This window comes from Loxodonta africana, chromosome 12 (genome assembly GCF_030014295.1).
Source record: "Loxodonta africana isolate mLoxAfr1 chromosome 12, mLoxAfr1.hap2, whole genome shotgun sequence".
NCBI classification, from domain to species: Eukaryota; Metazoa; Chordata; class Mammalia; order Proboscidea; family Elephantidae; genus Loxodonta; species Loxodonta africana.
Window position 1 is genome coordinate 7,340,811 of NC_087353.1, and position 26,965 is coordinate 7,367,775.

The following is a 26,965-nucleotide window of genomic DNA, read 5'->3' on the forward strand; positions in this document are numbered from 1 at the left end:
GTGCACCTGTGCTTCTAACTTCTGGTGAGGGCAGGAGCATGCTTTGCTTCAGGATGAGTCCTCTGGCTCTCAGGGATTCGCATCCGTCTTGAGAAATCCTGGGCTATGATGGCAGGTCAGGGCCCCTTGCCTCTGTGACTCCCAGACTGGGTTACGGCTTGGATTTCTGACATAGGCACTGTAAAGTGTGATTGAACCTGTCTTAGCTGGAAAAAGTAACAATCATGTATTGTCAGAATCACCAATAAAATCACTTTAAGCTGCACTACATACCTTATATTTTGTCGTCTAGGAAATGCTTAAAATGATTTACACATTATTTCCTTGGATTTTGCCACACACATTGAAGCACTGACTGTCTCAGGCACCTAACCCACTGCCTTTGTCAAGTCCACACTGACTCATAGCCTCCCTATAGGACAGAAGAACTGCCACATAGGGTTTCCGAGGAGCGGCTGGTGGATTCGAACTGCCGACCTGCGGGTTAGCAGCCAAGCTCTTAGCCACTGCGCCACCGGGCCTCCATCAGGTATCTACTGCCTATTTAACGAATGTGAGAGATACAAACTATGATGCTGAAGAACCGTCAACTGAGGCCTATAATTTTAATTCCTGTAATTCCTGTTTTGGTTCCAAGGTGGCAGGATGATGTTTGACATTTGGCTTAGGCCAGGTCTACCCGCGTTTCCTTTTTTCTTGGGCCACAGACTCTAAACTTACTTACAAAATTCTCCCTTCCTTTTCCTCTAGTATATCCGAACACAATCCATTTACCTGTGCCGAGCCCAGGCCACCATAACCAGAAAGTTAATTTATCAAGCTAGTCAATAAAGAACACTGTGCGCTGTTTATTCCTTGTGTGTTGCCCCCTCCCTGCAAATTCTAGTATCTACCCTTCCCAAATATAAACTCCTTAAGGATAAGATCTTGCATTAACCCACAATGCAAACTATACATTTAAGGAGCAACTTCAAGCCCACAGCCTGCTAATCACTCAATCTGATCTGAAATGTTAAAGAGTCAAAGGAGTCTCGAGGCTTTGCTTCTACTTCCATCTTGCTCACCCAACTAACAGACCTAGGAATTATGGTCTTTCACTCACTGGGGCTCCTTTTATGCTGTTGATGAAAAATTCTAGTAAGAACTGAATTATTACAGAGTGGATTAAAAGTCGCTGTGTGCTAAATGCCAATTTTCCACGCAAGTGAGCAAACATTCTGGAATCAATTTCTGTAAGTGAAATGCCTTTGGAGTTTGCGTGCTACTAGGTTTTAAGCGACTCGTAGCCCGCTGAGCGACTGAGGGGTGCTTCTCTGGCACCCCACTTTCTAGCTCTACTTGGCCTTCAGCTGGGCGACCTCTATCTCCTCCTCAACCTTACTGGCCCCGTAGGCGCGCACTCACACGTTCCCCACCGTGCGCGGGGCAGGGGAGGAAGTCCGGGGTCCCGAGGAAGGGTGCCCCCCCCGGTACCCTCTCCCGGCCGCCCCGCCATGGCCCCCAGATGCCCCTCCCCCCAGCCGCCCCCATACCCCCCGGGTGCCCCTCCCCCCGGCCGCCCCCATGCCCCTCCCCCCAGCCGCCCCCATACCCCCTGGGTGCCCCTCCCCCGGCCGCCCCTCCCGGGTACCCCCCCGGCTGCCCCTCCCCTGGCCGCCCCCCCCGGGTAACCTCCCCCCCCAGCCGCCCCCCTGTATCTTCCCCCGGCCGCCCCCTCGGGTACCCTCCCCCGGCCGCCCCTCCCGGGTACCCTCCCCCGGCCGCCCCTCCCGGTACCCCCCGGGTACCCTCCCCCGGCCGCCCCTCCCGGTACCCCCCGGGTGCCTCTTCCCCGGCCGCCCCCCGCCCCGGGTGCGCCCCGGCTGCGGTGTGGGAGCCGCGGGCACGCGCGCGCCTCGCTGCGGCCGGCCTGGGGCGTCCCGGCGGCCGCGTTGCCGTGGTAACAGCAGAGCCGGCGCGGCTGGCCCCGCCCCCGCCCCGCCCCCCGCGGCGCCGGCCGCTCTCCGGAGCTAACATGGCTGAGCCCAGCGGCCGGCGGCGGAGGCAGCAGCTGGCGCTCGGCGCGGTCGGCGGTGCTGCGCGCGGCGGAGCCTGAGAGCAGGTGAGGAGCGTCCCCGCGGGCGGCCGGGCGGCGCGGGGGGCGGCGGGGGGGCCGCAGAGGCCCGGGGTCGGCGCGGCGCGAGGGGGCGCGCACTGGCACGGGGCTCGCTCCGCGCCCGCCGCCCCGGCTCCGGCGCAACTTAGTTCCCCGCCTGTGCCTCGGGGCAGGACTCGTAGACCGCGAGCGCCGGCCCAGGAGCGGAGCGCATAGGACAGACCCCCGGCGCGCGCCCGGAGACCGCGCACCCGGAGGGAGACCCCGCGCCCGGAGAGAGGAGACCCCGCCCCGGAGCATGTGGAAGCTCGGCAAGAGCAAAGTGCTTCTGAGCAGCGCCCCCGAGGAGGAGGAGGGCCTGCGGGAGGGGAAGCCGCCGCCGCCGCCCGCCGCCGCCGCCGCCGCGCAGGTAGGGCCGCCTCGCGCTTCCTGGCCCCAGGCCGGGGGCCCGGAGGGAGGGGGCTCGGGTTTGCAGGGCGCGCTGCCCGACCGCCACGGTTCCCTCCGTCGCGCCTCGGCGTGTGTGCCGGGCGGGCTCAGAGCCCAGCCGGGGGGCGCGCGGAGCTCGGGGGCCCCCGGGGGGCGCGCGGGGCGCGGGGCGCGCGGAGGTCGCGGGGCCGCCGGCCGCTCCCGCCCGATGACTCTGCAGTTCAGCGCGCGCCCGCCGCCCCTTGGCGCAGAGCGGGGAGAGCGGGGCGCTGCGGGGCAGGGACGTCGGGGCCCTGTGGGGTGGTGGCATCGCCCTCAGGAGCGGCCCCGGGGTCCGGACGCGCTGCCGGGAGCCTCAGGAAGCCGAGCCGAGGGATGCCGGGGAAACCCCGCCTAGGCGCTCCGGCAAGGCGCGCGCTCAGCTGCCCATCGCAGCCGGTTATGGTTACAAGTGGACGAGTTCGAGCGAAAACTTTCAAAAAACAAGGGCTTATCTGGGGTTTTCTGTTGTGTGTTTACTGTCTCTCCACCTCCTGTATATTTTTAGTGCCCCTTCCTCACCAGTTTAGTAAGAAAACGTACCCTGGTCCCGTAAGCAATTGAGGGACTTCGAAGCCTGCCCCATATAAGCTTATTTATTCATCTGTAATGCGGTACCGGGAGAATGGTCCAATTTTAGGTTTGTGACGGCAGCGGGAGTACGATGGTCGGGGAACACACCTTCAAAGCATATTCAGAATTTTTGGCTTTGCTTTTTTTTTTTTTTTAACCTCTCATTGCGCTTCTCCGTTGAGCCATATGATGAAATATACATTCTTGGAAGGGTGAATATCCTCGCGGAATAGATAGCCACGGGAACGTTTTAAAGTTCACTTGCACGCCTGTCTGATAACTGGTGTGGAAATTACAGAGAAGTCCTGAATCATTGTCAGCTCTAAGGGCATTGAGAATAAAAAGCTGACATTAAGAATAAAAAGCTTTTGATGATCATAGCAGACAGTTAAGTGTGCTAAATATTTGTTCGAGTTAACAAGTACTTCCTTTTCTCAAACCTTTGATTTTCTTGAGGAAGAAGGCAGATGTCCGTTATACAGAAACTTGAAAGGCACAGGTTTACAAGTTTAGGGATATGCTTGGAATGTTTAGAATTTTTTAAATTAAAAGGATTCCAGGTGGATCCTGTATGTATTACATATGCCAAACCCCCCCCCCCCACCTTTTTTCCCCTAATGCACTCTTTTCCTGTGCCATGAAATTTAGGCCAGAAATTCAGCATTATTATTATTCTTTAAAAAGAAGGTCATAGATTTCTTTAAAGAAAAACAACTTTTTTTCTGATGAAGTTAGAGGTGTTAGGGAACATTATAATTATCGGTATTTTTTTTCTGAGCACTTATAAATAGTTCATGAGATTGCTGCTTCCCTAATTGAGCAAAAGGTTTTCTTTTAGGGATTGAAGTTGTTTTATCATGATTAAAAAACAAAACAAAACAAAAAAAACCCTAACCCGTTGCTGTAGAGTTGTTTCAGACTCATAGTGACCCTATAGGACAGAGTAGAACTGCCCCATAGAGTTTCCAAGGAGCACCTGGTGGATTTGAACTGCCAGCCTTTTGGTTAGCAGCTGTAGCTCTTAACTACTGCGCCGCCAGGGTTTCTTGCTTTAGCATGATACTCTTACAGAAGCTAAAAACCAGGCTCCCAACTCATGTAAAATGGACTTATCTTACGTGTTTAAATAGGGTTAATATCTGAATAGTCGCTTTTTTGGTAGTATTTGAGCTTATCCTACTTTTTATTTTTTAAATCTCAACATTTTACGGTTACTGTAAACAGCAGGGAAACCCTGGTGGTATAGTGGTTAAGTGCTGCGGCTGCTAACCAAAGGGTCGGCAGTTCAAGTCCGCCAGGCGCTCCTTGGAATCTCTGTGGGGCAGTTCTACTCTGTCCTGTAGGGTCGCTATGATTCGGAATCAACTCAATGGCACTGCATTTTTGGTTTGGTAAACAGCAGTTGTCATCTTAGATGTAATAGTAAGAGTTTAAATGTGACCGCTGAGTTAATTGGAGAAGCTGTAAATAACTAATACTTCTCCAAGATGAGAAATACTGTTGTCAGGACGGACTCTGTTGAGAATTTTAAGTTCATCCTGTGTGTGTTCCACTCCCATTTCTCCTAATGATAGCTACTGTGCTAAAGTTCTCCCCCCGCCCCAAGTTTTTATTTTGAAAAAGCTCTAACAGAAAACTTGGAAGAACTGAACAGTGTACACCCACGTATCCTCCACCTAGATTCAGCCACTGTTAACACTTTGCCACATTTGAGTAAAGCTCTTTTTCTGATCTACTGGTTTTGAGATTGTCATCTAACCTACACCCTGCCTCTAACTGTAGTTTTTCTGTATCTGTACTTATAACGTGTTGGAAAAACTCTGCCGTGGAGAAAAACAGAAAATTTTTAATTGTGACAGCTTATTCACTTTCTAAGTTTAGTTAATTCCTTCAAAAGGAATGATCTTTATCAAAACCAAAGCCATCTTCTCTTAGAATGAAAATTTAAAATTCATGACAAATCTACCTTAAAACTGCCTACAAAATTTTATTTTAAAGTTGAGAGAGCTAGGATGAACACATGAGTAGGATTTAATGAATCTGTTAAATTCCGTATCATATTAGAAATGAGTTCTCAATTCTGCTTCATTTTTAGTCTTTCAGCCACCCTCCTTTGCCAAAAAAAAATCACCCTACCAATTCAATATTAATATGCAGCTTGAGAGTACACTTTGCCTTATTCTAAAAAGGTTAACTACAATCGTAGCCGATGTATTTAACTTCCTTAAAAATCAGGCCTAATAGCTATAGTTTCTACCACCTTATGTTATTTTTAAGAAGAAAAATAGGTTAATGTTAGGTTCTGTGCGAGGCATTCAAAGTCATGACTTGGATTTAAGGGATGTTTAAAGCTGTTACTAAAATGCTTTAATATTATAAAAAATAAACTTCAGTTTCTCTTTGGACCATTGGCCTTTTTGTCATAACTACACATATTTTGCGTATGTTTTTATGCATTTATTCAGTAAAAAGAGTTTACAGGTTTTAATGAATCTCACGTTTATTTAAAAAAAAAAACACTGCTATGCATATGGCGGAATATTTAAAGAAGGGTATCAAATGTTAGGTCATCTTCTTGCCGGTAGGAAGTATTGCTAAGTTTTTTTTTTTCATAGCCAGTCATTAAACATTGATGTATATACATAAGTGTGTGTTTAAAACAATACATTTGTTTTCCACTATAAATGTTTTCTCCAACCTGGATTGGCCTTTAATAATATGCGTATCATGGCGAGCTTTCCCTTTGAGCACCAACAGCTCCACTGTGTTGTTGTTTTTTTTTTAATTGTGGTTTAGGTGGACGTTTACAGTGCAAACTAATTTTTCACTCAAAAAAAAATTTATACATAAACTGTTTTGTGACATTAACTGCAATCCTCACGATATGTCAGCAGTCTCCCCCTTTTCCCTTCCCACTCGGGTTCTCTGTGTCCATTCATCCAGTTTTCCATTCCCGTCCAGGCTTCTCACCTTTGCTTTTGGCCAGGTGTTGCCCGTTTGGTCTTATGTGCTTGATTGAACTAAGAAGCACCTTCCTCTCTTCTGATTACTTTTTAAGGCTGTGATGTTAAATGATATTAAATAATGTGCGAACATTTATCTAATTGGGGCTCTTCTGGTGGTTGTTGAGGTTGCTGAGCCTTTTTTTTTTTTTTTTTCTTACCTTTGTCCCCTAAAGTTTTATGCGAATTATAGAGAAAGCAAGCAGAGAGATTTCCAACATTGATACAGTTTAGACTCATTCTCCAGTTGCTTCAAGGCTGGACTGCATAGGGATTTAGCTAATTTTAAATTAATACCTTTGAAAACAAACCCTAGAGAATTTTTGACATATTTTCACATTACAAATTTAATTTAAAAGGCTTAGATTCTGTAGGCACGGCAATAAAAAACATCGAGGAACATTTCAGGTGTTTATTAATCAGCCTTGAAGATGGAAGAAACCAAAGGATAATCAAATCTTAAGCTTGTTGTTCTTTGCTGATATTTGCCCCCAGATCAGCTCCCACCCGTGGCGGTGTGTGTAACTGAATGAGACGTCGCCTGGTCCTTTGCTGTCTTCGCGGTCACTGGCATATTTTAGCCTATTGCTGTGGCTGCTGTGTCAGTCTGTCTCTTTGAGGGTTTCCCTCATTGTCATTGGCCCTCTACTTTACCAACCATCATGTCCTTTTCTTGCAAATGGTCTTTCCTTATTATGTGTCCAGAGTAAGTCAGTTAAAGTCTTGCTGACTTCACTTCTAAGGAGCATTCTGGTTGTATTTCTTCCAAGACTGATTTGTCCTTTTGGCAGTCCCACTCTATCGTCTATATTCTTTGCCTGCAACTCAGTTTCAACAAATCCTTTCTTCCTCTGTCCTCCTTTTTCGTTGTCCAACTTTTGCATGCACGTGAGGAAATCGAAAAGACCATGGCTTGGGTCAGATGCACCTTGGCCATCAGCTTATGTTGAGGTGGAACCCGTACTGAAGCCTGTAGTCTTTGATCCTCATCAGTAAGTGCTTCAAGTCCTCTCCACTTTCTGCAGGCAAGGTTGTGTTATCGACATCACGCAGGCCGTTACTGAGTCTCCCTGCAGTCTTGATGCTGCATTTTTCTTCACATAGTCCGGTCTCTCAGATTATTTACTCAGCACACAAACTGAACAAGTGTGGTGAAAGGATACAGTCCTGACGCACACCTTTCCTGATTATAAACCACACAGTATCCTCTTGTTCTGTTTGAACGACTGCCCCTCGGTCTCTGTACAGGTTCTGCATGAGCACAATTAAGTGTTCCCATTCTTTGCAGTGTTACCCATAATTTGTTCGGATCCACACAGTCGAATGCCTTTGCATAGTCGATAAAACACAGGCAAACGTCTTTCTGGAATACTTTCAGCCAAGGTTCATCTGACATCAGCAGTGATTACCCTTGTTCCAAGTCCTTTTTTGAATTTGACTTGAATTTTTGACAGTTCCCCATTGATGTACTGCTACAGCTGTTTTTGAATTATCCTTAGCATTATTTTACTTGTTATTGTTTGATAATTTCCACATTCTGTCGGATCACTTTTCTTTGAAATGGGTATGAATATGGATCTCTTGTAGTCGGTTGACCAGGTAGTTGTCTTCCAAATTTCTTGGCGTAGACGAATGAGCACTTTCAGTGTTCCATCCATTTGTTGAAACACCTCAGTTTGTATTTTGTCAATTCCCGGAGACTTGTTTTTCCCTAATGCCTTCAGTGCAGCTTTGACTTCTTCCTTCAGTACCGTCAGTTCTTGATCGTACACTATCTCCTGAAATGGTTGAATGTTGACCAGTCTTTTCGTACAGTGACTGTGTTCCTTCCATCCTCTTCTGATGTTTCATGTGTTGCTTAATTTTTTGCCCATAGAATCATTCAGAATTTCAACTCAAGGCCTGATTTTTTTCTTCAGCTCTTTCAGCTTCAGAAATGTTGAGCATGTTCGTCTGTTTTGGTTTTCTACTCCAAGTTTTTGTACATTTTATTATAATACTTTAATTTGTTTTCTCGAGCAACCTGTTGAAATCTTCTGTTGAAGATTTTCTTCATCATGTCTTCCTTTTGCTTTAGCTACACTGTGTTCAAGAGCAAGCTTCAGAGTCTCTTCTGACATCCATTTTGACCTTTGTATTTTCTGTCTTCTTAGTGACCTTTTGCTTTCTTCACGTATGATGTCATCCCACAGCTTGCCTGGTCTTTGGTCATTGGTGTTCAGTGCATCAAATCTGTTCCTGAGATGGTCCCTAAATTCAGGAGGGATATACTCAAGGTTGTACTTTGGCTCCTATGGACTTTATTGGTTTGATTCCTGTATATTCCATCTGGTGAAGTCAGTGTGTATAGTCGCTGTTTATGTTGGTGAAAAAGATATTTGCAATGAAGAAATGGTTGGTCTTGCAAAATTCTATCGTGCGATCTCTGGTGTCATTTGTCACCAAGGCCATATTTTCCTACTTATGATCCTCCTTCTTTGTTTCCAGCTTTCACATACCAGTCATCAGTCATTATCAGTACATCCTGATGCATGTTTGATCAGTTTCAGATTGTAAAAGTTGGTAAAAATCTTCAGTTTCTTCATTTTTGGCATTAGTGGCTGGTGCATAAATTTTAGTATAGTTGTATTAACTGATCTTCCTTGCAGAGATAGATCTTGAAATGTTCTTTTTGACAGTGAATGCAGTGCTGTCTCTCTTTAGTTTGTCATTCCCAGCATACTAGATTGTACGCTTGTTCAATTCAACATGGCCAACACCAGTCCGTTTCCGCTCACTAATACCGAGGTTACTGATCTGCCGGTGTTCCATTTCATTTTTGACAGCTTTGAATTTTCTTAGATTCTTACTTCATACGTTCCAGGTTCTGGTTATTAATGGATGTTTACAGCTCGCTCTTTTCATTTTGAGTCATTCCACATCAGCCAATGAAGGTCCCAGAAGCTTTGCTCCATCTGCGTTGTTCAGATCAACTCTACTTTGAGGAGGCAGCTCTTCCCCACTGTATCAGACAGTGTTCTGCTACTTTTCACAAGGTCTTCACTGGCTAATTTTTTCAGAAGTAGATTGCTAGGCCCTTCTCCCCAGTCTGTCCTAGTCTGGAATTTCCACTGTAACCTGTCCAGCACGGGTGTCCCTGCTAGTATTTGAAATACTGGTGGCATAGCTTCCAGCATCATAGCAACATGCAAGCCACCCCAGTTCAGCAGACTAACAGAGGAGTGGTGGCTGCTTTTAATAATTTCTAAATTGTCCTCCTAGAGAGATTATACCAATTCCCATTTCAACCAGCAGTATGTGAGTGGGCCTTTCACTGCAGGCTATAGGGTCGCTATGAGTCGGGATCGACTCGACGGCACTGGGTTTGGTTTGGTTTTTGTTTTGCCAGTACAATATAATACAGTATGTTACAAAATTTTAGATATGGTGGGTAAAAAGTGGTATCTCATTTGGTTTTCATTTGTATTTCTCTTATGGCTGATATTGAATAGCTTTTCATGTGTTTGCAAGTCTAAATGAAGACTTCTGAAAACTTCTCCACCAGCCCTGTTAACATATCATTAGATCTATTAATCTGTAGTCGAAATAGCTTCATTTTCTTGAAGATACGGTCTGGTAGTTAGATCTGGACCTTGGCTTTCCATGGACCTGAATTGAGTTCCTCCTGTGAGCTCCCTTGTTAGCTGTTTGGCCTTGCACAAGTCACTTAACCTATCCAAGCTTCATTTTTTCGTTTTTTCTTCTGTAAAATTGGGATTAGGATAGCTAACACTAACGTTTATTGAGATTTTTTTTCTGGCATTGTTATAAGAACTTCTCACGGATTAGTACCTTCATTTGACGGATGAATAAACTAGTCCCAAAGAAGTAGAATAACTTTTCAAAGGCCACACAACTACTAGGTGATGAGACTCTAATTCAAGCTCCATGGTCTGTCTCCTCAGCCCACGTACATAAACTAGGCCTTCCTGCCTCTCTGGGATAGTTATAGCACTTACCCAATGAGTTATCATGGGGGGGAAAAAAAAGTTTTTTTCTCTGGCACATAGAAACACTTTGAGGAGTAGCCCTTATTGTTAAATAATGGTAATAATTAACAATCTTTTACGAATTTATTATTAGGCATTCTCTCATCCACCCCTGAGACTCGTCGTTAGCACTCTAGAATGTACCTGTTGCTCGCGTTGGCTCAGCCATTGGGATACAGAGCTGACTGCAGATGTCAGGAGGGGAGAGAGTAATGGCCATTGTCCTCATTAGGACAGCTGCTTCCTGACTGATGAGGCTGACCCCTTGTATTCTAACCATTTGATAGACATTTGGAGATCACTTATCACTTATTTCCTAAGAGTTATCTGGACTGCAGACTCCAAAAGAATAAAGACTTTATGTATACTGTCGAATCCGTGATGTCAAGAAAAGTGCCAAGCGTGTAGCTGATGTTCTGTAAATAACTTGTGAAGCAAATGGACCAGGTGCAGGATTTTCAGATAACACGACCACGCTTTAATAGAATTGTGTTTGCGGTGCTGAGGGAATTAAATGTGGGGAAGTCAGGGGGGGTATTGTTGAGCAGGTTTCCTTTCCACTGGGTCTTGAAGGACAAATAGATCTTACTCATTTGTAGATACAGATTCATTTTTGGGTAGGCAAATACTTCTTCGTAGGGTTAGTCCTACTGGGCAGTCACGTTAGCTGAGCCATATATTTAGTCAGCAAAAGAACTTCAGTCAAATCTAAGCAAATGATAGTCCTTTGAGGGAAGGGGGTGAGGAATCAGAGTTAGACAAAGAAAAGAAAAAGGTAGGGTAAAACCCTTTTTAACGTTTTCCCCTTTGATTGAGTTTAACCTTGAGGAGTCTTCTATTTGTTGAACGTCTAGAGCGGTTCTGTCCAGTAGACATGCAATGAGTGACACGTAATCCAGAATTTCCAGTAGCCACATTAAAGGAGCTCTAAAAAAAGTGAAATTAATTTTAATGAAGTGTTTTATTTGACTCAGTGTATCTAAAATACAATACCAACATGTAATCAATATAAAAGTTTATTAGTGAGACAGTTTACATTCTTTTTTTCGTACTAAGCCCTGGAAATCTGATGTGTATTTTACACTTACCAGCACATCTAAATTCAGACACTAAACTTTTTATCAGCAATACGTGATGGTTATGTAGATTTTATAAAATTTACAGTTGAAGAAGGGTATAACTGAATTGAATATCTGTTTTTTAAATTCAAATTTATATAACTAAGATTGAAAATTCATTTTCTCAGGTGCACTAACCCTATGTCAAGTGGCAATTGTGTTGGACTACATAGCTCTAGAATCTTCCCTTAGGTTCAGTTCAGCTCATCACAGAGGATTTGTGGAGTCTTCTACTTGACTGGGCCTGTGGAACTTGGCTAGGAATCAGCTAGGTAAATTCTGAGATTCTTTAGTCTGTCTCTAGTACAGTAAGTCAGCTGATGATAGAAATGATGAAGGCTTAAGTATTTGCCTCTCTTGGGCCCTAACGTATTACCCTGTATAACATTGACCTGTTAATTCTGATGTTAAACTTTTGATTGAAAATTCACTATTTCTAAAAGTTAAATATTGAATATACCACGGACTGCCAAAAGAAAGAACAAATCTGTCTTGGAAGAAGTACAACCAGAATGCTCCTTGGAAGGATGGTGCGACTGTGTCTCAAGTACTTTGGACATGTTATCAGGAGGGACCAGTCCCTGGAGAAGGACATCATGCTTGGTAAAGTAGAGGGTCAGCGAAAAAGAGGAAGACCCTAACAAGATGGATTGACACAGTGGCTGCAACAATGGGCTCAAGCATAACAGCAGTTACGAGGATGGCCCAGGACCGGGCAGCGTTTCATTCTGTTGTACGCAGGGTCGCTATGAGTCGGAAGTGACTCAACGGCACCTAACAACAGCAGCAGCAAAAGTTAAAATTTTAATGGTTAAGATTCACTTTTACTTTTTTTACTAGAGCTTAAGGTAGCATGATTTAGAATGTTCTTAAAAAGTTGCTACTTGCATCAGTACGTTTAAGTTAGGCTCTGTAGGTTTCAGTATGTGGATCAAATTGATTATCGTTGACCATGGAGCCTAACTCACTTGTCCTGTTTTAAGGCTGTGGTCTAGTGAACCGTGTCTCACCTCGCTGTCTCACGTCACTGAAACCTTACATTGTCCACCTGAGATGGTGAGGCATTTGTTCTCTTTTTTTAATATATTTGTTGGGAAGATTGATCAGGTGGGGCCATTTGCTTTAAATCTGGGTTTAGGGAGTGGAGCGTGTATGTGCTGTTGTGTGCCATTGAGTAGATTCCGACTCATAGTGACCCTATAGGACAGCGTAGAGCTACCCCATACGGTTTCCAAGGAGCACCTGGTGGATTTGAACTGTTGACCCCTGGGTTAGCAGCCGTAGCTCCCAACCACTATGTTACCAGAGTTTCCAGTTTCCAGGGAGCGCCTGGTGGATTCGAGCTGCCGACCTTTTAATTAGCAGCAGTAGCTCTTAACCACTATGCCATCAGGGTTTCCTCTGACTCATAGTGACCCTGTATAACAGTAGAACTGCCTCATAGGGTTTCCTAGGCTGTAATCTTCACGGGAGCAGATTGCCAGGTCTTTTCTTCTGCATGGTGGCAGCTGAGTTTGAACCTCTGATCCTTTGGTTAGCAGCTGAGTGCTTAGCATTGCACAACCAGAGCTCCTTGGGAAGGTGGTGGCGAATGTGTAAGGAGCAATAAGCCTCAGTCTGAGGAATTAAAAACCAAAGACTAGAACTCAAAAAGACTTTGATCTGTTTCAGGATGAATGAAGATCCATGCTAGAGAAAGCCACAAGAATTTTGCAAACTTTGTTGTTTTCCTGTTTGCTCTTTCTATTATCCCTGTCCGCTCATGGCAGGCAGTCCACTTCATGTTCATTTTGCTCATTCACTCATCACGCCTTGAGTGTAAGTGCTTCTGTGTCTCAGTGTTGTGCATAGTCAGATAAATCAGTTTCTGCTTTTCGAGTCTTACAGTCTTTGAGGGGATATGGTAAGACTGACCGTTTCTAGCCTTGGTTTTTGATAAAACCGGAGAGGAGGACTCCCAAGAGGTAGGGTGGGTGGTGGCTGCCATCAGATCAGAAAATGGATGAGTACATGGAGAGCTTCGACAATTGGTTTGAATCTAAGGGTAGACTGGTGCTAAGAAGGAGAAAGGGTCTCTGGGAGCTTCTGATAGCAGCTTTTTTACTTTTCAAGATATTAATAAATGCTAATTACAAAAAAGAAAACTTTGGTTTAGCTTTGTAATCTAATAGATGGAAGTATAGTGTTCTATATGGAATTTTTATTAGCTAAACAAAACAAAGTGGCAAATGTTAATCAGTTCTAGCATGTGAAAGGTAGCTTGAGTTTCTCTCGTAACTGCTCGCTATTGCGTGCAGCAGATGCAACAGTTCACTCAGTAGAGTTTTAATTTTAATCCGTGAATGTGTCTTGGTTTGGACCATATAATAAAAAAAAATAATAATACTAGATGGTAATACTGGTATCTGGGGTGTGCCAGGCCCTGCAGTGGGTGCTTTACATATGTTATCGCAGATTCTCACAACCACCCTGGGAGAAGTATTTTACATATGAGAAGCCAAGAAGTTGTGTAAAATTATGTAGCTAGTAACAAGAATCTGAATCGCCGTTTCTCTGAGTTTATATCCTTTGCTGTGCTTTTTCTTAACCTCTAAAAAACAGTATCATTTTTCTTCATTTTTCAAGTACTCATTCTTTTAATATTTAAAAAAGCCCAGGGCTTCAGTAATCGTCGCCTTAGAAAAGCATTGGTAGTATTGTATTTTGGCTAAATTGCAGTATAATAAACATCATAGTATACTTTGAATTTTTGCTATGCTTAGCTTTGTAATAAAGAGCGTATGGATAGAAGTTTTACTTCCTGTCTACAGGAAGTGAACAGTTCTCTGGTGAATTAGAAGTTGGAAAGCTCTCCAAACGTTGCAAGAAAAGAGAACTGCCGTGCATATGCCTACCCTTTTCTTGGTACACTTCCTTTTTTATTCTTAATTATTTGAGGAGGAGCAGGTGGAATCTAAGCTGGCTCTTGAGGAACGATCTTGAGAAAGGGGGGCTTGGCATTAGTGGTGCTTTGGGAGCAGGACAATCTAAGAATGTTTTGGGGATAGAAAATGAGCCAGTTTGACCAGCACCAAGGTTTGTATAGGGGATATTATGTGGCCCCCCAAAAGATATGTTGAAGTCCTAACCCTGGTTCCTGTGAATGTGACCTTATTTGGAAATGAGGTCTTCACAGATGTGATTAGTTAACATGAGGTCACATTGGAGTAGAGTGGGCCCTAGTCCTATATGATCGGTGTCCTTACCAAGAGAGACACGGAGAGGCACTGAGATGCAGAGGGAAGGTGCCACTCGAAGACCAGGCGGTTTGGAGTTAGGCTGCCACAAGCTAAGGAATGCCTGGGGATACCTTGAAGCTGGAAGAGACCAAGAAGGATTTCTCCCCAGAGTCTTCTGAGAAAGCATGTCCCTGCAGACCTTGATTTTGGACTTGAAGCCTCTGGAACTGTGAAGAGAGTGAATGTCTGCTGTTTCAGGTCACCCAGTTTGTGGAACTCTGTAATGGCAGACCTAGGAAACCAATACAGGGGAGAATTGGGGAAGCGCATTGAGGAGTATAGGCTTCATCTTTTAGATAATGATAATCAGTGAAGAATTTTTAGAAAGGGCATCATTTTAGAAAGATGACTTACCTGTGGACATGAGGATAAATTGAAAGGGAGGAGGAATTAGAGACAAAATGCAGATGAAACAGAGTGCTAGTGTGGTAGTTCAGATAAGAAATAGAAGCCTGAATTCTAGATTGGATGCTTGTGAAAAAAAAAGGGGGGGGATGGTGAGCTTGCCAAAGATGCCTGTTGAGAGTTGGTGCCTTTGGTATGAGGATCAAGGACTAAAGAGCAGCTGGAGTGTTGGGGAGAAAGGTGTACCCTCTGATAGCACCAGGGATGTTCTGAGGGAGATCGGGTTTTGAGAGCAGTACGCTGTTTTATTATTATAGACTTGTTGGCCTTGAGATAACATCTGGACATCCAGACTTGAAGAGCCGAGCAGGTGGTGTGGGATTGGAGAGCAGGGGAGAGGGTTAAAGGCTCGTTGTTTGTCGCACTATAAAAAAATCTGTGAGAACCTGGCTCTCTTTTTCAGAACTCATAATTAGGTTGCCGTGTGAATTGGGTCTAGGAAAAAGGGGTAGCTAGTGTAGTGTTGTTGAAAGGCTGCCTAGGAGTTGACAGGTCTGTGTTCCAAACATGCCACGGATTTTGTGACTTGAGGAAAATAAGTTACTCTCTCCAGATTGCATGTTTAAGTGGGGAGTTGAAACCAGGAGCTGGAAAGCTTTTACTGTAAAGTGCCAGATAGAACGTATTTTAGCATCTGTGAGCCGTACAGTTTCTGTCACAACTATTCAGCTCCGCAGGTATATCATGAAAATAGTAGTAGACGGCATGTAAATGAATGAGTGTGTTGGTGTTCCAATAAGACTTTATAAAAATAGGCACTGGGCTGGCCTGCTGGCCAGTGCTTACCAACTCCTAGTTTAAAATAAAAGATCTTTGAATTTTCTTCTAACTCTAAAGTATCTTAATTTGTTGGAAGTTGTGATACAGAATTATTTGTGATTTAGGGCACAAATGCAAAAACAAAACAAAACACACACACGCAAATAAAGCAAAAAACACCAAAACTAATCCCATTGCCATTAAGGGTACAAATAGGAAGTCTTAATTGCTAAAGTCAGGAAATAAATAACATTGTCGTGGAGCCCATTTTATTCTTCTGGGGCCTCCATTTTATTAGCAAGTGTTCATTTGTGTAGTTTTAAGTGCTTTCATATAAATTGTCTTATTTGATCCTTCGTCATTTCATGAAGAAATGAATAATTATTTTGTAGTTAAAAAAAATAGGTGTTAAGAACTATATGTGATAATACTCATTATCTGAATGCTCAGAGTTAAAGAGGCTAAGAGAAACTGGATAATGTTTTTGTAAGAACTGTGTGATAGTGTTTACCGTTTTAGTTCTTTAAAGCCTGGAGGCTAGCAGGTGCTCTCCTGAGAGAGACTGTTGGTTTTCCCCAATACCTGTTCTTTTCTTCTGCTAGTAATAACCCTCAAGTTTTAGTTGGGAACGTGGATACCCAACTAAAGACCACGGTTACCAGCATCCTTTGCAGTTGTCAGTAGCTCTGTGACTAAGTTCTGACCAGTTGTATGCGGGATGAAGCAGTGTATAGCACTTTGTTACGCCGTTAAAGGACCTTGGCGTGCCCTTCTCTGCTTTTTCCCACTTTACGCCAGGTTAGCAGACAGAGTGGGCTATCTTACACCCTGTGGATGAGAGCAGCATCTGGGATGGCTGAGGAACAAGATGAAGGAATCTAGATTCCTGTAAAAATGGAGTGGCGGCTGTCAGACCTCCTCTAACTTCATGGGGAGGAGAGAGAATCACCATCAACAGCCCAGGGCTGAATCCTGTGGGTTGGAGGTCAGACATGACTCCACTCTCCAACTCTTTTACCATTTCTGACACTAGCCATCCTTCCCACGGCAGTCTCTGCTTCTTTGCTGGGTTCGTTAATTTCTTTGCAGTGGTCACACAGAACTCACAGTCAGTGCTCACGATTATGAGATTTATTAGGGAAGTAACAGGCTGCAAGTTGGGATCAGGATCAGGAAGCATGTAGCCAGTCTCCGTTCTTCAGTACAAGACAGCCCTCTCAGCTCCTCTCAGCTGTGCAGAGCGCTTCTCGACCCCTGGGGACAGACTTCTCTCCCCGCCCCCGCTCGAGCCTGGCCTCTGCCCTGCTCAGCCAAGTGTTACAAAACTCTTAAGCTCTGCCAGTAAGTGCCCGAAGGCACCCCATTCTACCAGGAAGCCTCGGCTGGAAGGCGCTCAGCTCTCTCTGTGGGTTGGCGAGCCTAGCTCTGCCAAGTGCCCAGAGGTGCTCCACTCTGCCAGCAAGTCGCCTACCCAAAGACGCTCAGCTGCCTTGGCTCCATGGATTGGCACATCCACCATAGCTGGCTCACTTGGAAGCCCACTGCTCCATCTTGTGCCGGCCTCCTAGTTCTGCTGCTGCTGTTTGCTGCTGCTTCCCACTGTCTTGTGCCATCTCCAGTGTTACAGCTCTCTCTGTCTCCAGAGTCTAGAAGGTTCTCAGTACAGGCACCCCAGGTCCAAAGGACACGCTCCACTCCCAGCTCTTCTTTCTTGATGGTAGTGAGATCCCCCCTTCCCACCTCTGGGATGGCTCATTTTAAGCCTAGCAGGATGGTGAAACTGACCAGTCCCTTCGTTAGGATTCCATACACCTTATTTGCATGGTCCCACCTCCACAAAGATGCCACATACCTCATTTGCATTATTAGCAGGCTGTGCAGTGTCATTCGTGGGCCACAAACACCTTATTTGCAAAATCACTACCCAGTGATTTTTGTGGGAGTCACAAAGACCATGAATGGTTAGAAGGGCCACATTATGTAATTCACTGCACTGCAGTTCTTAACACTGCTGAGCCCTAACTGCTCTCCTGGACTTAGTGAAACAGAAGTGTACTTCAGTCATCAGTCTTTGTTTTTTCTTCTGTTACAGCAGCCAGACATTTTTATAACCAAAGCCCTTTATTATACAACTTCCCTCCACCCCACCCATGCCTATATTAGTCATGTGCTACTTAAAATCCACCCCCTCCCAATTAATTTAAATTATAAAATAAAACCTGGAATTCAGTGTTTTCTTGTAACTACTTAAATCACTTTTTGGATCTTTACCAGGCTGTGGCTAATACTAAGCTTAAGGAGCCCTGGTGGCGCAGTGGTTAAATTAACCAAAAGGTTGGTGGTTTGAAACCATCCGGTGCCTCTGTTGGAGAAAACACCTGGAGTTCTGCCCCCCAGCCTAGAAAATGCTCTGGGGCAGTTCTACTTTGTCTGTAAGGTCATTATGAGTTGGAATCAACTTGACAGCACCTAACAATAACAATGATACTAAGCTTATTACTGAAAATGAATAATATATTTTTTAAAAAGTTAATTTATAGTGCTGATGTTTTTAAAAATAAATGGAATTTTTCCCTATAGTGTAACTCACAGGCAGTTTTGTCTGATAGGCAAGAAGGTCTGCTGAGAAATTTTACAGGGAAAAGAAAATTGTGTAACTATGATGAGGGTGATATCCTTGTACCTTTTCATTCTGTCATGGAAAAATGCATCCTCAGTTTTTGATTTGTTACAGATGTGTATGAATTTCAAATTAAACTTCTTATTAAGAAGATAGTTATGTAAAAAATTTCCTTAAAGGATGTACTTAATGACTTAAAACTACTTCCTTGTAGACTCAAAATCATTATTTAATTACCAAGGAACCAGATCAGCCTGATAGTATTCTATTCTTTTTCCTCCAGTCTCACCTTAATATCCTTTGAAAGGATAGCAGTCCTGTTTTGTACCTTGGAATTCACTGACATGAGTGATTATTAGGGTTTTCTTTTTGTCTTTAGGGTTTTGTTTTGTTTCTGTGTTGGGTTTCGGACGGGGTTATATTGTGGGGTTTTGTTTGTTTGTATGCAGTTTGGCAAAGTGATCCCAAATTTCACCTGAAAAGTAAACAGGCAGACGTGTTTTCAAGTCTGGTAAAAGGTAGTGTGTTCTACCAGCTATTAAATGGTTTCCAAGTGTGTTGTAAGTAAAACTGTGGAAATACTCGAGTATGAATACATAAAATAACTCAATAGAACAGAACAGAAAACTCAACAGATCCCAGTATATGTGAATTTTAGCATACAGGAAGAGTAACTTGATACAAAAGGGGGGAAAGAACAGTAGTTAAAAAAAAAAAAAATAGAGATAGTGGGGCAACTGGTTAACTATTTTGAGGGGAAAAAATTTAGACCCATCTAGTTAGACCCATATTTTCACAGCAGACAGCAAAATAAACACACAGATTAAAGATTAATTTCTTTCAAGTGAGGCCATAAAAGTGCTAGAAGAATCTGATCTCAAGGAAGGAAATGCTTTTCTAAGCGTAAGAGCAAGTGGGGAAAAAAAAACTGAGGGACTGTACTATGTTTAAAATTTTTCAATTTCAAAAACCACTGAGTACAAGAAATGGCAGAGAAATGACAAAGTGGGAAAAAAACTACTACCTAAAAAGTAGCTTCTCTTAAGAATATTTGAAAATCATAAAGAACACAGTAGAGAAGAAAAATTAGTGAGGGTCATGAAACAAGCATTTACAAAATAAAAATGTCTAAATGACTGGGAACTCTGAAAAAGTTTCACTATTAACCTCAAAGTATAAATAAGAAACTTTTTTCAAAAAAATGATAATGCCCTGTTTAATTAACCCAGGCCCTCCAAACTCTGTTGGTGGGAGTTTATTTTGAACGTGCACTGGGTTTGCTTTCCCACACCTATTGGTGGGGTTGTCATGACTCAGAATTGACTTGATGGCAGCCGGTTTAGTTTTTTGGTTTAATGGTTCTTCATTTGATTCGCTTCCGTTTTCTAGTTATGTAGTCAATTATATAGTCATTGCCTAAATAGCAATAATTGTATTTTCCTTTCTGGTAGCTTTACTTATTTCTTTGTATATCTTCTACTGATTAGAACTTAAAGAATAATTTTGAAGAATAATGTTTAAGGACTGCTGTATCTTCTTCCTGAGTTTACTGTTGTATGCTGGCTAGAATATAATTTATTTTTATATGTACTTCGAACATGCTAATATGAAAATAAATGCATTGTACATATATTTATAGCTTTAATCAGAGAGAGAGATTTTACATAGCGATAGATACAGTTCTTATTTGCTGGCTGAGAGATCGATAAGTGAGTAAAAATTCATAGAAAATGTAAAGCAGAAAAGACAAAGTAAGGGTGGAAGAGGAGAGAATGAGGGAACAATTAGTGGGCATCTCATTTAGTGCACATTTGTTCCATGAAGTATGAGTGTTATTTCATGTTTAATGAAATGTAGGCCGAGGAGAGGTGCTAAGTATTTTCCACAAGGTTGCAGAGCTGGTCAGTGGTAGCCCTGAAATTTGACCTGCATTCCCAGCTTTTATGGTCTTTTTTCAATAATGAAAACCCTGGTGGCTTAGTGGTTAAGAACTGCAGCTGCTAGTCAAAAGGTCAGCAGTTGGAGTCCACCAGGCGCTTCTTGGAAACCGTATGGGGCAGCTCGCTATGAGTTGGAATTGACTTGACCGCAACGGGTTTGGTTTGGTTTTTGGTATTCAGTAGGTACTAACGGAAGTGTAACAAACAATTGGAAAACATTCTTTTTTAGATCTTTTTGCAGGATAAATTCCATCATGGTCCAGTTACTTCATTCTGTGAACTGAGAATTTTAAAGTGGTGGCCCCCCCCCACCCCAACTCCTATCCACCAGGTCAGCAAATACCCTCTTACCTGTTGGTACCAGCGCAGGGGAAGGGGTGCTGTGATAGATACGTGAAATCAGCTGTCTACATATGTGTCCCAGCAGTGTGTCCTGTTGGGGCACCTGGTGGATTCAAACTGCCGACCTTTTGGTTAGCAGCCATAGTACTTGACCATTACGCCGCCAGGGTTTCATTACAGAGCTAGGAAGCTCATGCCCAGACTTGCCAGACTCCTTGCAGCCTGTGTTCCTTGGGAAAGACTGGAAGTTGGAACTGAGTTTATTGGGGATACAGGAGAAGCTTGAGGCTCTGTTTTGCTGGCGTGGATTCAGCTGTCATGGAGTGGTTTTGTAGGCCGCGGTTCCTGCCCTGTCCTCACATAGCAGCTAAGGTTGTGTATTTCTGGGGTCGTCGATTTGCCAGCGTTCTGGTCCAGATCGGAGTAAAGAAGCCTGACCTGGAGTCAGTGTTAACACAGCAGCTTCCTGTTCCTTCAGCTTTGTAGTCCTGCAGCCCAGAGATAGCAGCTCCTCTACTGGGCCAGCTCTGTGATCATTTTCCGGGAGTCATTCCTGGAGGCTCAGTTCAGAACCCCAGTGCGCATTCTTTCTAACAGTTTTGTAAATAGCGAGTTCTCGGTATTAAATTGCTTCCTGCTTAGAATAGTGGTTTCTGTTAATTGCGCCTGAATCGAAGCTTTGTAGGCTTTATGTATGTGCTGGCTGCCACGATTGTAATATACATCAGGAATGACCGTGGGCATCCTTGTGTGGGCAGCATTGTTGTTCTAATTGCTGTTGAGTCGATTCCAGCTCCTGGGGACCCATGCATGCAGTAGAACTCCATAGGGTTTTCAAGGCTGTGAACTTTAGAAATAGATTGCCAGACCTGTCTTCCCAGTGCCTCCGGGTGAGTTTGAACCGCCAACCTTTAGGCTAGTAGTTGAGCACTTAACTGTTTGTGCCACGCGGGGACTCCTGTGGGTTTGATTACAAATGGATAAAATGGGTAGCGCATACCATAGCGTCATTATTAATGCTAGGCTGTGGTAATAACTGCTGTTCGGAATGGTTGCTTAACTTGAAGAATGTAATCAATGTCAATGAATTGTACATGAAAAAATAGTTGGATTGGTGTGTGTTCTGCTGTGTGTGTTTTCAACAACAAAAAAGCAAATTATTAAAAAAAAGAATCTGCTTTTGCATCTATGTTCATAAAGGATATTGGTCTGCAATTTTCTTATGATACCTTTACCTGGCTTTGGTATCAGGTTAATGCCATTCTCATAGAATGAGTTAGGAAGTGTTCCCTTCTCATATTTTTTGGAAGAATTTGAGAAGAACTGGCATTAATTCTTCTTTAAATGTTTGCTAGGATTTGCCAGTGAAGGCTTGGACTTTTTTTGGTCCTGGACTTTTCTTTGCTTGGGAGATTTTTGATTATTATTCAGTGTCTTTACTTGGGATAAGTTTATCGAGATTTTCGATTTTCTTTTTGAATCAGTTTAGGTAGTTTGTTTCTATGAACTTGTCCATTTCGTCTAGGTTATCTAATTGGCATAAAATTGTTTATAGTATTCTCTTATCATTTTTATTTAAGGCCAGTAGTAATGTGTCCCCACTTTCATTTCATTTTAGTAATTTGAATCTTCCCTTTTTTTCTTGGTCAGTCTAGTTTAAGGTTTGTCAATTTTATTAATCTTTTCAAAGAAGGAACTTTTGGTTTCATTGATTTTTGTCTCTTGTTTTTCTATTCTCTATTTCATTAATTTCCACTCTAATCTTTATTATTTCCTTCCTTCTGCTTGCTTTAGGTTTAGTTTGCTCTTCTTTCTCCAGTGTCTTTAAAGATGGATGATTCTTTTTTAATACAGATATTTACAGCTATAAGTTTCCCTCTTAGCACTGCCTTAGCTGCATCACATAAGTTTTGGTGTGTTATGTCTTCATTTTCGTTTATCTCAAAGTATTTTCTAGCTTCCTTTTTGACTCCTTCTTTGACCTAATAGTAAAACTGGGTCATAAGAAAATTAAAAAAACAAAAATCAAAAAAGAATCCTGAAAATAAGAAAGCAGGATTATCTATTATCATGTAAGGGAAAGGAATTCTGTTGCCTTCCTGTTGAATCTCATGACTGCTGCATGATTAAATAGTTCAACTTGGAACATCATGAAGGACAGTGGTGGTTCAATGGTAGAATTCTCACCTTCCATGCAGGAGACGCAGGTTTGATTCCTGGCCAGTGCACCTTTGTCATTTGAGGCTTGTGTATTGCTATGATTGCTAAACATACTAAGCGGAGCTTTCAGACTAAGACAGACTAGGAAGAAAGACCTATTGATCTAATTTCATAAAGCAGCCAATGAAAACCCCTATGGATCACAGTGATCCAATCCACAGCTGATCAGGCAGTGATTCATTTTGTTGTGCATGGAGTTGCCATTGTTGGTAGGTACAAACAACAACTTAGAAAATAAACTAGACGTTAGCTTAAAAAAAAGAGACTCTCCTTTTCAGACATGACGAAATGTTCCAGGTATTTTTCTTCCCATGTTTGTGCAAGGCAGGTGGTGGTGGTGGGAGTGTTCTTGTTTATTGTCAGCGAGTCAGTTCTGGCTCGTGGTGACCCCACGTGTGCAGAGTAGAAAACTGCTCCGTAGGGTTTTCAAGGCTGTGGCCTTTTGGAAGCAGATTACCAGGCCCGTCTTCCAAGCGTCTCTGGGTGAGTTTGAACCACCGACCTTTTGGCCTGTAGTGAAGCGCTTACTGGTTTGCGTCACCCAGGGACTCCTAATAGGAAGTACTTAACACTGAAGTCAGTTTTTTCAAGAACAATGGTAAATGGAGAAGCATGAGGGCTGGGAGTGTAAGATATAAAAACTTTGGTGTTGATTGTATTTTTTTTTTTTTATGGTATTAGTATGTGTGGAGAGAAGACGTGCAGGGAAAAAGCAGGGGTCGAGGATGGCGTTGGGAATCCCAGGTTGTCACCTGAGTAAATGCCAGGAGCAGCTGCCGTTTGTAGCCATATGGTGACTGCTGACATCTCTCTAATCTGAGGCTGGTGTCCCTTCACTCAGCATCAGTTCTTAAACCAGTTTTCTTTTTTTGCTCATTGTTTAGGGTTGGTGCCTTTTAATGCTTTACTTCTCTAATAAAGGAAATGATGGATTGACTCAAGACATGAGTGTTCTCTTTATCTACTGATGATTTCTTTCTCTCATTTATGTGTATCTAACTTTGAACTTCAGCTTTGCAAGTAGTAACTTGGAATACTGCTGTGATTTGTAAACATAAGCTGCTTTTGGTCTTAGTTTTAGATGAGTTTATTTTGGCATCTTTATATAATTTGGAATTCCATTTTTGACCCTGAGTACAACTAGGGTCTTATTACTGTCCAGTTGTAATGGTACAATTGCAAATACTGAAACTTTTATTATTAATAACTAGCCTGTCATCCAGCCATGGAAGTAGAGAACCTTAAAAAATCTAAGATTGTTGGCAGGACTGTGGAGTGTGCTGTTACTTCCGTCCTTCAGCAGATCCGCACAGTGGATGAGGAAACCAAGTGAGCAAGGAGAATAGTGTGTATTTCGCTTTACCACCTTGCTTTAAATTTCTCTTCCTTAGCCTTCCACGTTCTTTGTCCCATAGCTCTGAATGCTACTGCAGGGTTCACAGGTTTCCCTTCTTATGCTGTGAAAGCATTATTGCTTGAGGAGTGGGAACAAACTTGACCTTCTACAGAACAGAAAGATCAGTAGTGGCTGGAGCCCTCATACTCTGGTGCCATCCTTGCAAATGTGCATTGGAGACACGTATGAGAATATACAGGAAAAAGGTGGAAACAACTCAGAGATGCTTATTTATAGGAAAAGGACGAACAGTGGTGTGTTTACACAAAGGAGTACTGCAGAGGTAAAGGTGTGTGAACTCCAGCTACGTGCAGCACGGGTGAATCACACTTGTACCATGTTGAGTGAGAGCAGCGAGTCCCATAGCACTTGTAAAGCTAAAAAACAAGCAAAACTAAACAGTGTCTAGCTTAGGCAGCTGGATCTGAAAAATCTATAAAAAGTCAGGGAAAACGGGAAGAAAGGTACGTTGATCTAGGTTATTGTAACCTTCTAGTTATTGGATGGAAACCCTGGTGGTACAGTGGTTAAGCGCTACAGCTGCTAACCAAAAGGTCAGCAGTTCGAATCCACCAGGTGCTCCTTGGAAACTGTGGGGCAGTTCTGCTCTGTCCTTACAGGGTCCCTATGAGTCGGAATTGCAACGGGTCAGTTATTGGGTAGGGTCATGTTGTCATGGTTGTTCATTATTTTTTTAGGCTTTGTAATGTACTACATGTTATGTGTGTAGCAGAGTAAAGAGTGGGTATAGGAGCACTAAGGGTGTAGGGAATAAGCTTTGTGATGCACGTGAGGCCAAGATGCTTCATGCACTTCCTGGTCTGCAGGAAGACCTGTGAGTGAGCAGGACATTGTGCAGGTTGAGCCTGGTTAAGTCAGCCTGGGCTCAGGTTGTGCATGGCCTCATAGCTGATTTTGTGTGTTGTCCTAAAGGCAGTAAGAAGCTATAGAAGGTTTTAGGAATTTGAATCTTAAAACTCAGCTATTAATAACAGTGTGCATCGCTTTTCCTTTCCGTTTACAACGCCATCACCTAACAGCTCTCTCATTTTATCAAGCCTTTGTTAGGTAAGGATCACCAGAAAACCAAACCCGTGGCTGTTGAGTTGGTTCCAACTTACAGCGACCCTAAAGGACAGAGCAGAACTGCCCTGTAGGTTTTCCAAGGAGTGCCTGATGGATTTGAACTGCCGACCTTTTGGTTAGCAGCCGTAGCTCTTAACCACTATGCCACCAGGGTTTCCAGATTACCGTAGGAGCTTTCTGAAATGGATTTTCTTTCTTCATCTACCCACTTCCTCTGACCCCATTATCCTTCCTGCAGGTTCAGTTTGTTATTTAAGACCTAGAAATCTGGACCTTTTTCCTTCCGAGTCTTCTACTTTACGTCAGTCAGACCTATTTCTGTAATAGTTTGTTTATAGTAATGGTATTTATAATAGCTAAACTGTACTGAGTGCTTACTGTGTGCTTTGCAGGCGGCGTACTGCCCTCAGTGCTTTGCATATGTTTTTTTCCTTAATGTAGGCCCTGTTATAGCCCCTGGTGTACAGAGAGGAAGCTGAATGATGGAAATGTAGTTCTCAGGCTCAGAGGACTAGAGCATGGCAGGGCCAGCTTCCCTGTCGCACGTGTCTGTTCCTTTATCCTTGATGTTTATACACGGCTCATCATTCTGATACCTGTACTCCATGCTGCCTAATTTATATCTTATCATTTAGAACCGACAGTGCATTGAGACTTAAGTCTGTTTGCCTGAACTACTTGTTTTGCACTTTCCTGTATGATACCGTATGTTGCTTGCTTTTCATATCTATGTCTCATTTGTTAAGGCAGTGCTAGGTGCTGTAACAAATAGGCCCCTAAAGATGTAATGATCAAAAACAATAGACATTATATCTTGCTTATGCTGTAGTCTGGCAGATGCTCGGGGACTGTGGGAACTGTGGGTGTCTGTCTTCTATATGGTTATCAGGGACCAGGCTCCTTCCATCAATCTGCTGTCCACTGCATTCATCTAGACGAAGGGGAAAAGAGAAGGTTTGGAAGCATACCCACTTCTTAAAAGCCTTGCCCAGGAAATGGCACATTCCCTCTCACGTGCAGTCCGTTGGCTGGATCTTAGTCACATGGCTATACACAAACCCAGAAGACTGGGCCGTGTCACCTGGTTGTGTGGCTCGGGAGGGAGAGCACAGCTTCTCTTAAGTAATCACTGATTCCTGTTCCTCTTTTGATTCATCTTTTTGTCCGCTGTAGTACTTGTTGCGATAAAAAAAAAAAAAAAAAAAAGCTATAGGAATGAGAGTATGAAAGAATCGTTTTTTCATCTTAAAATGCCCTGCCTTTGTTTCTTGTGCCTTGGCCCCAGTTTTCACCCTCCGTTTCATCTTCTTACTAGTCACTAAGTTGTAGATGCTTTTCCACCTTCTTGCCACAGCACGAGTAAGGGAAACCTGGAGTTTGAGATTCTTGAAAAAAATGGTAATCTTCTGACCCTACCCCTTCTGCATCATTATGACACTGGAAAACGGTCCATGACTGTGATGTTTCTGTCAGGAAGGGGACAGGATGGAAGAGAGGAGGAGCAAGGGCGTGTGGGAGAAAGGAGGAAGGCAGGGTCACTGCCCAGGAGGCAGGGCAGGATGGAGCTGCAGCGACCCTGCAGCTGGCGACAGTGGAAGATACCTCTCCTGCCCTTCTCCAGAAGGCCTCCTCTGA

General features: G+C 43.4%; 1 protein-coding gene across 2 annotated transcripts in view; it reads left to right on the plus strand.

Annotated features, from left to right (window-relative positions):
* The first annotated feature begins 2,013 nt into the window (after positions 1-2,013).
* Positions 2,014-26,965, plus strand: part of TDRP (testis development related protein) — a 48,731-nt gene continuing 23,779 nt past the window's right edge. The window contains exons 1-2 of one of the 2 annotated variants that reach the window (XM_064294981.1): positions 2,014-2,101; positions 2,269-2,504. In XM_064294981.1, coding sequence (XP_064151051.1) covers positions 2,394-2,504 — 111 coding nt within the window. In that variant the 5' untranslated portion in view covers positions 2,014-2,101; positions 2,269-2,393. Of the gene's footprint in view, positions 2,102-2,256; positions 2,505-26,965 lie in introns of those variants that run through there. The other variant, XM_023550575.2, reaches the window with a different exon arrangement.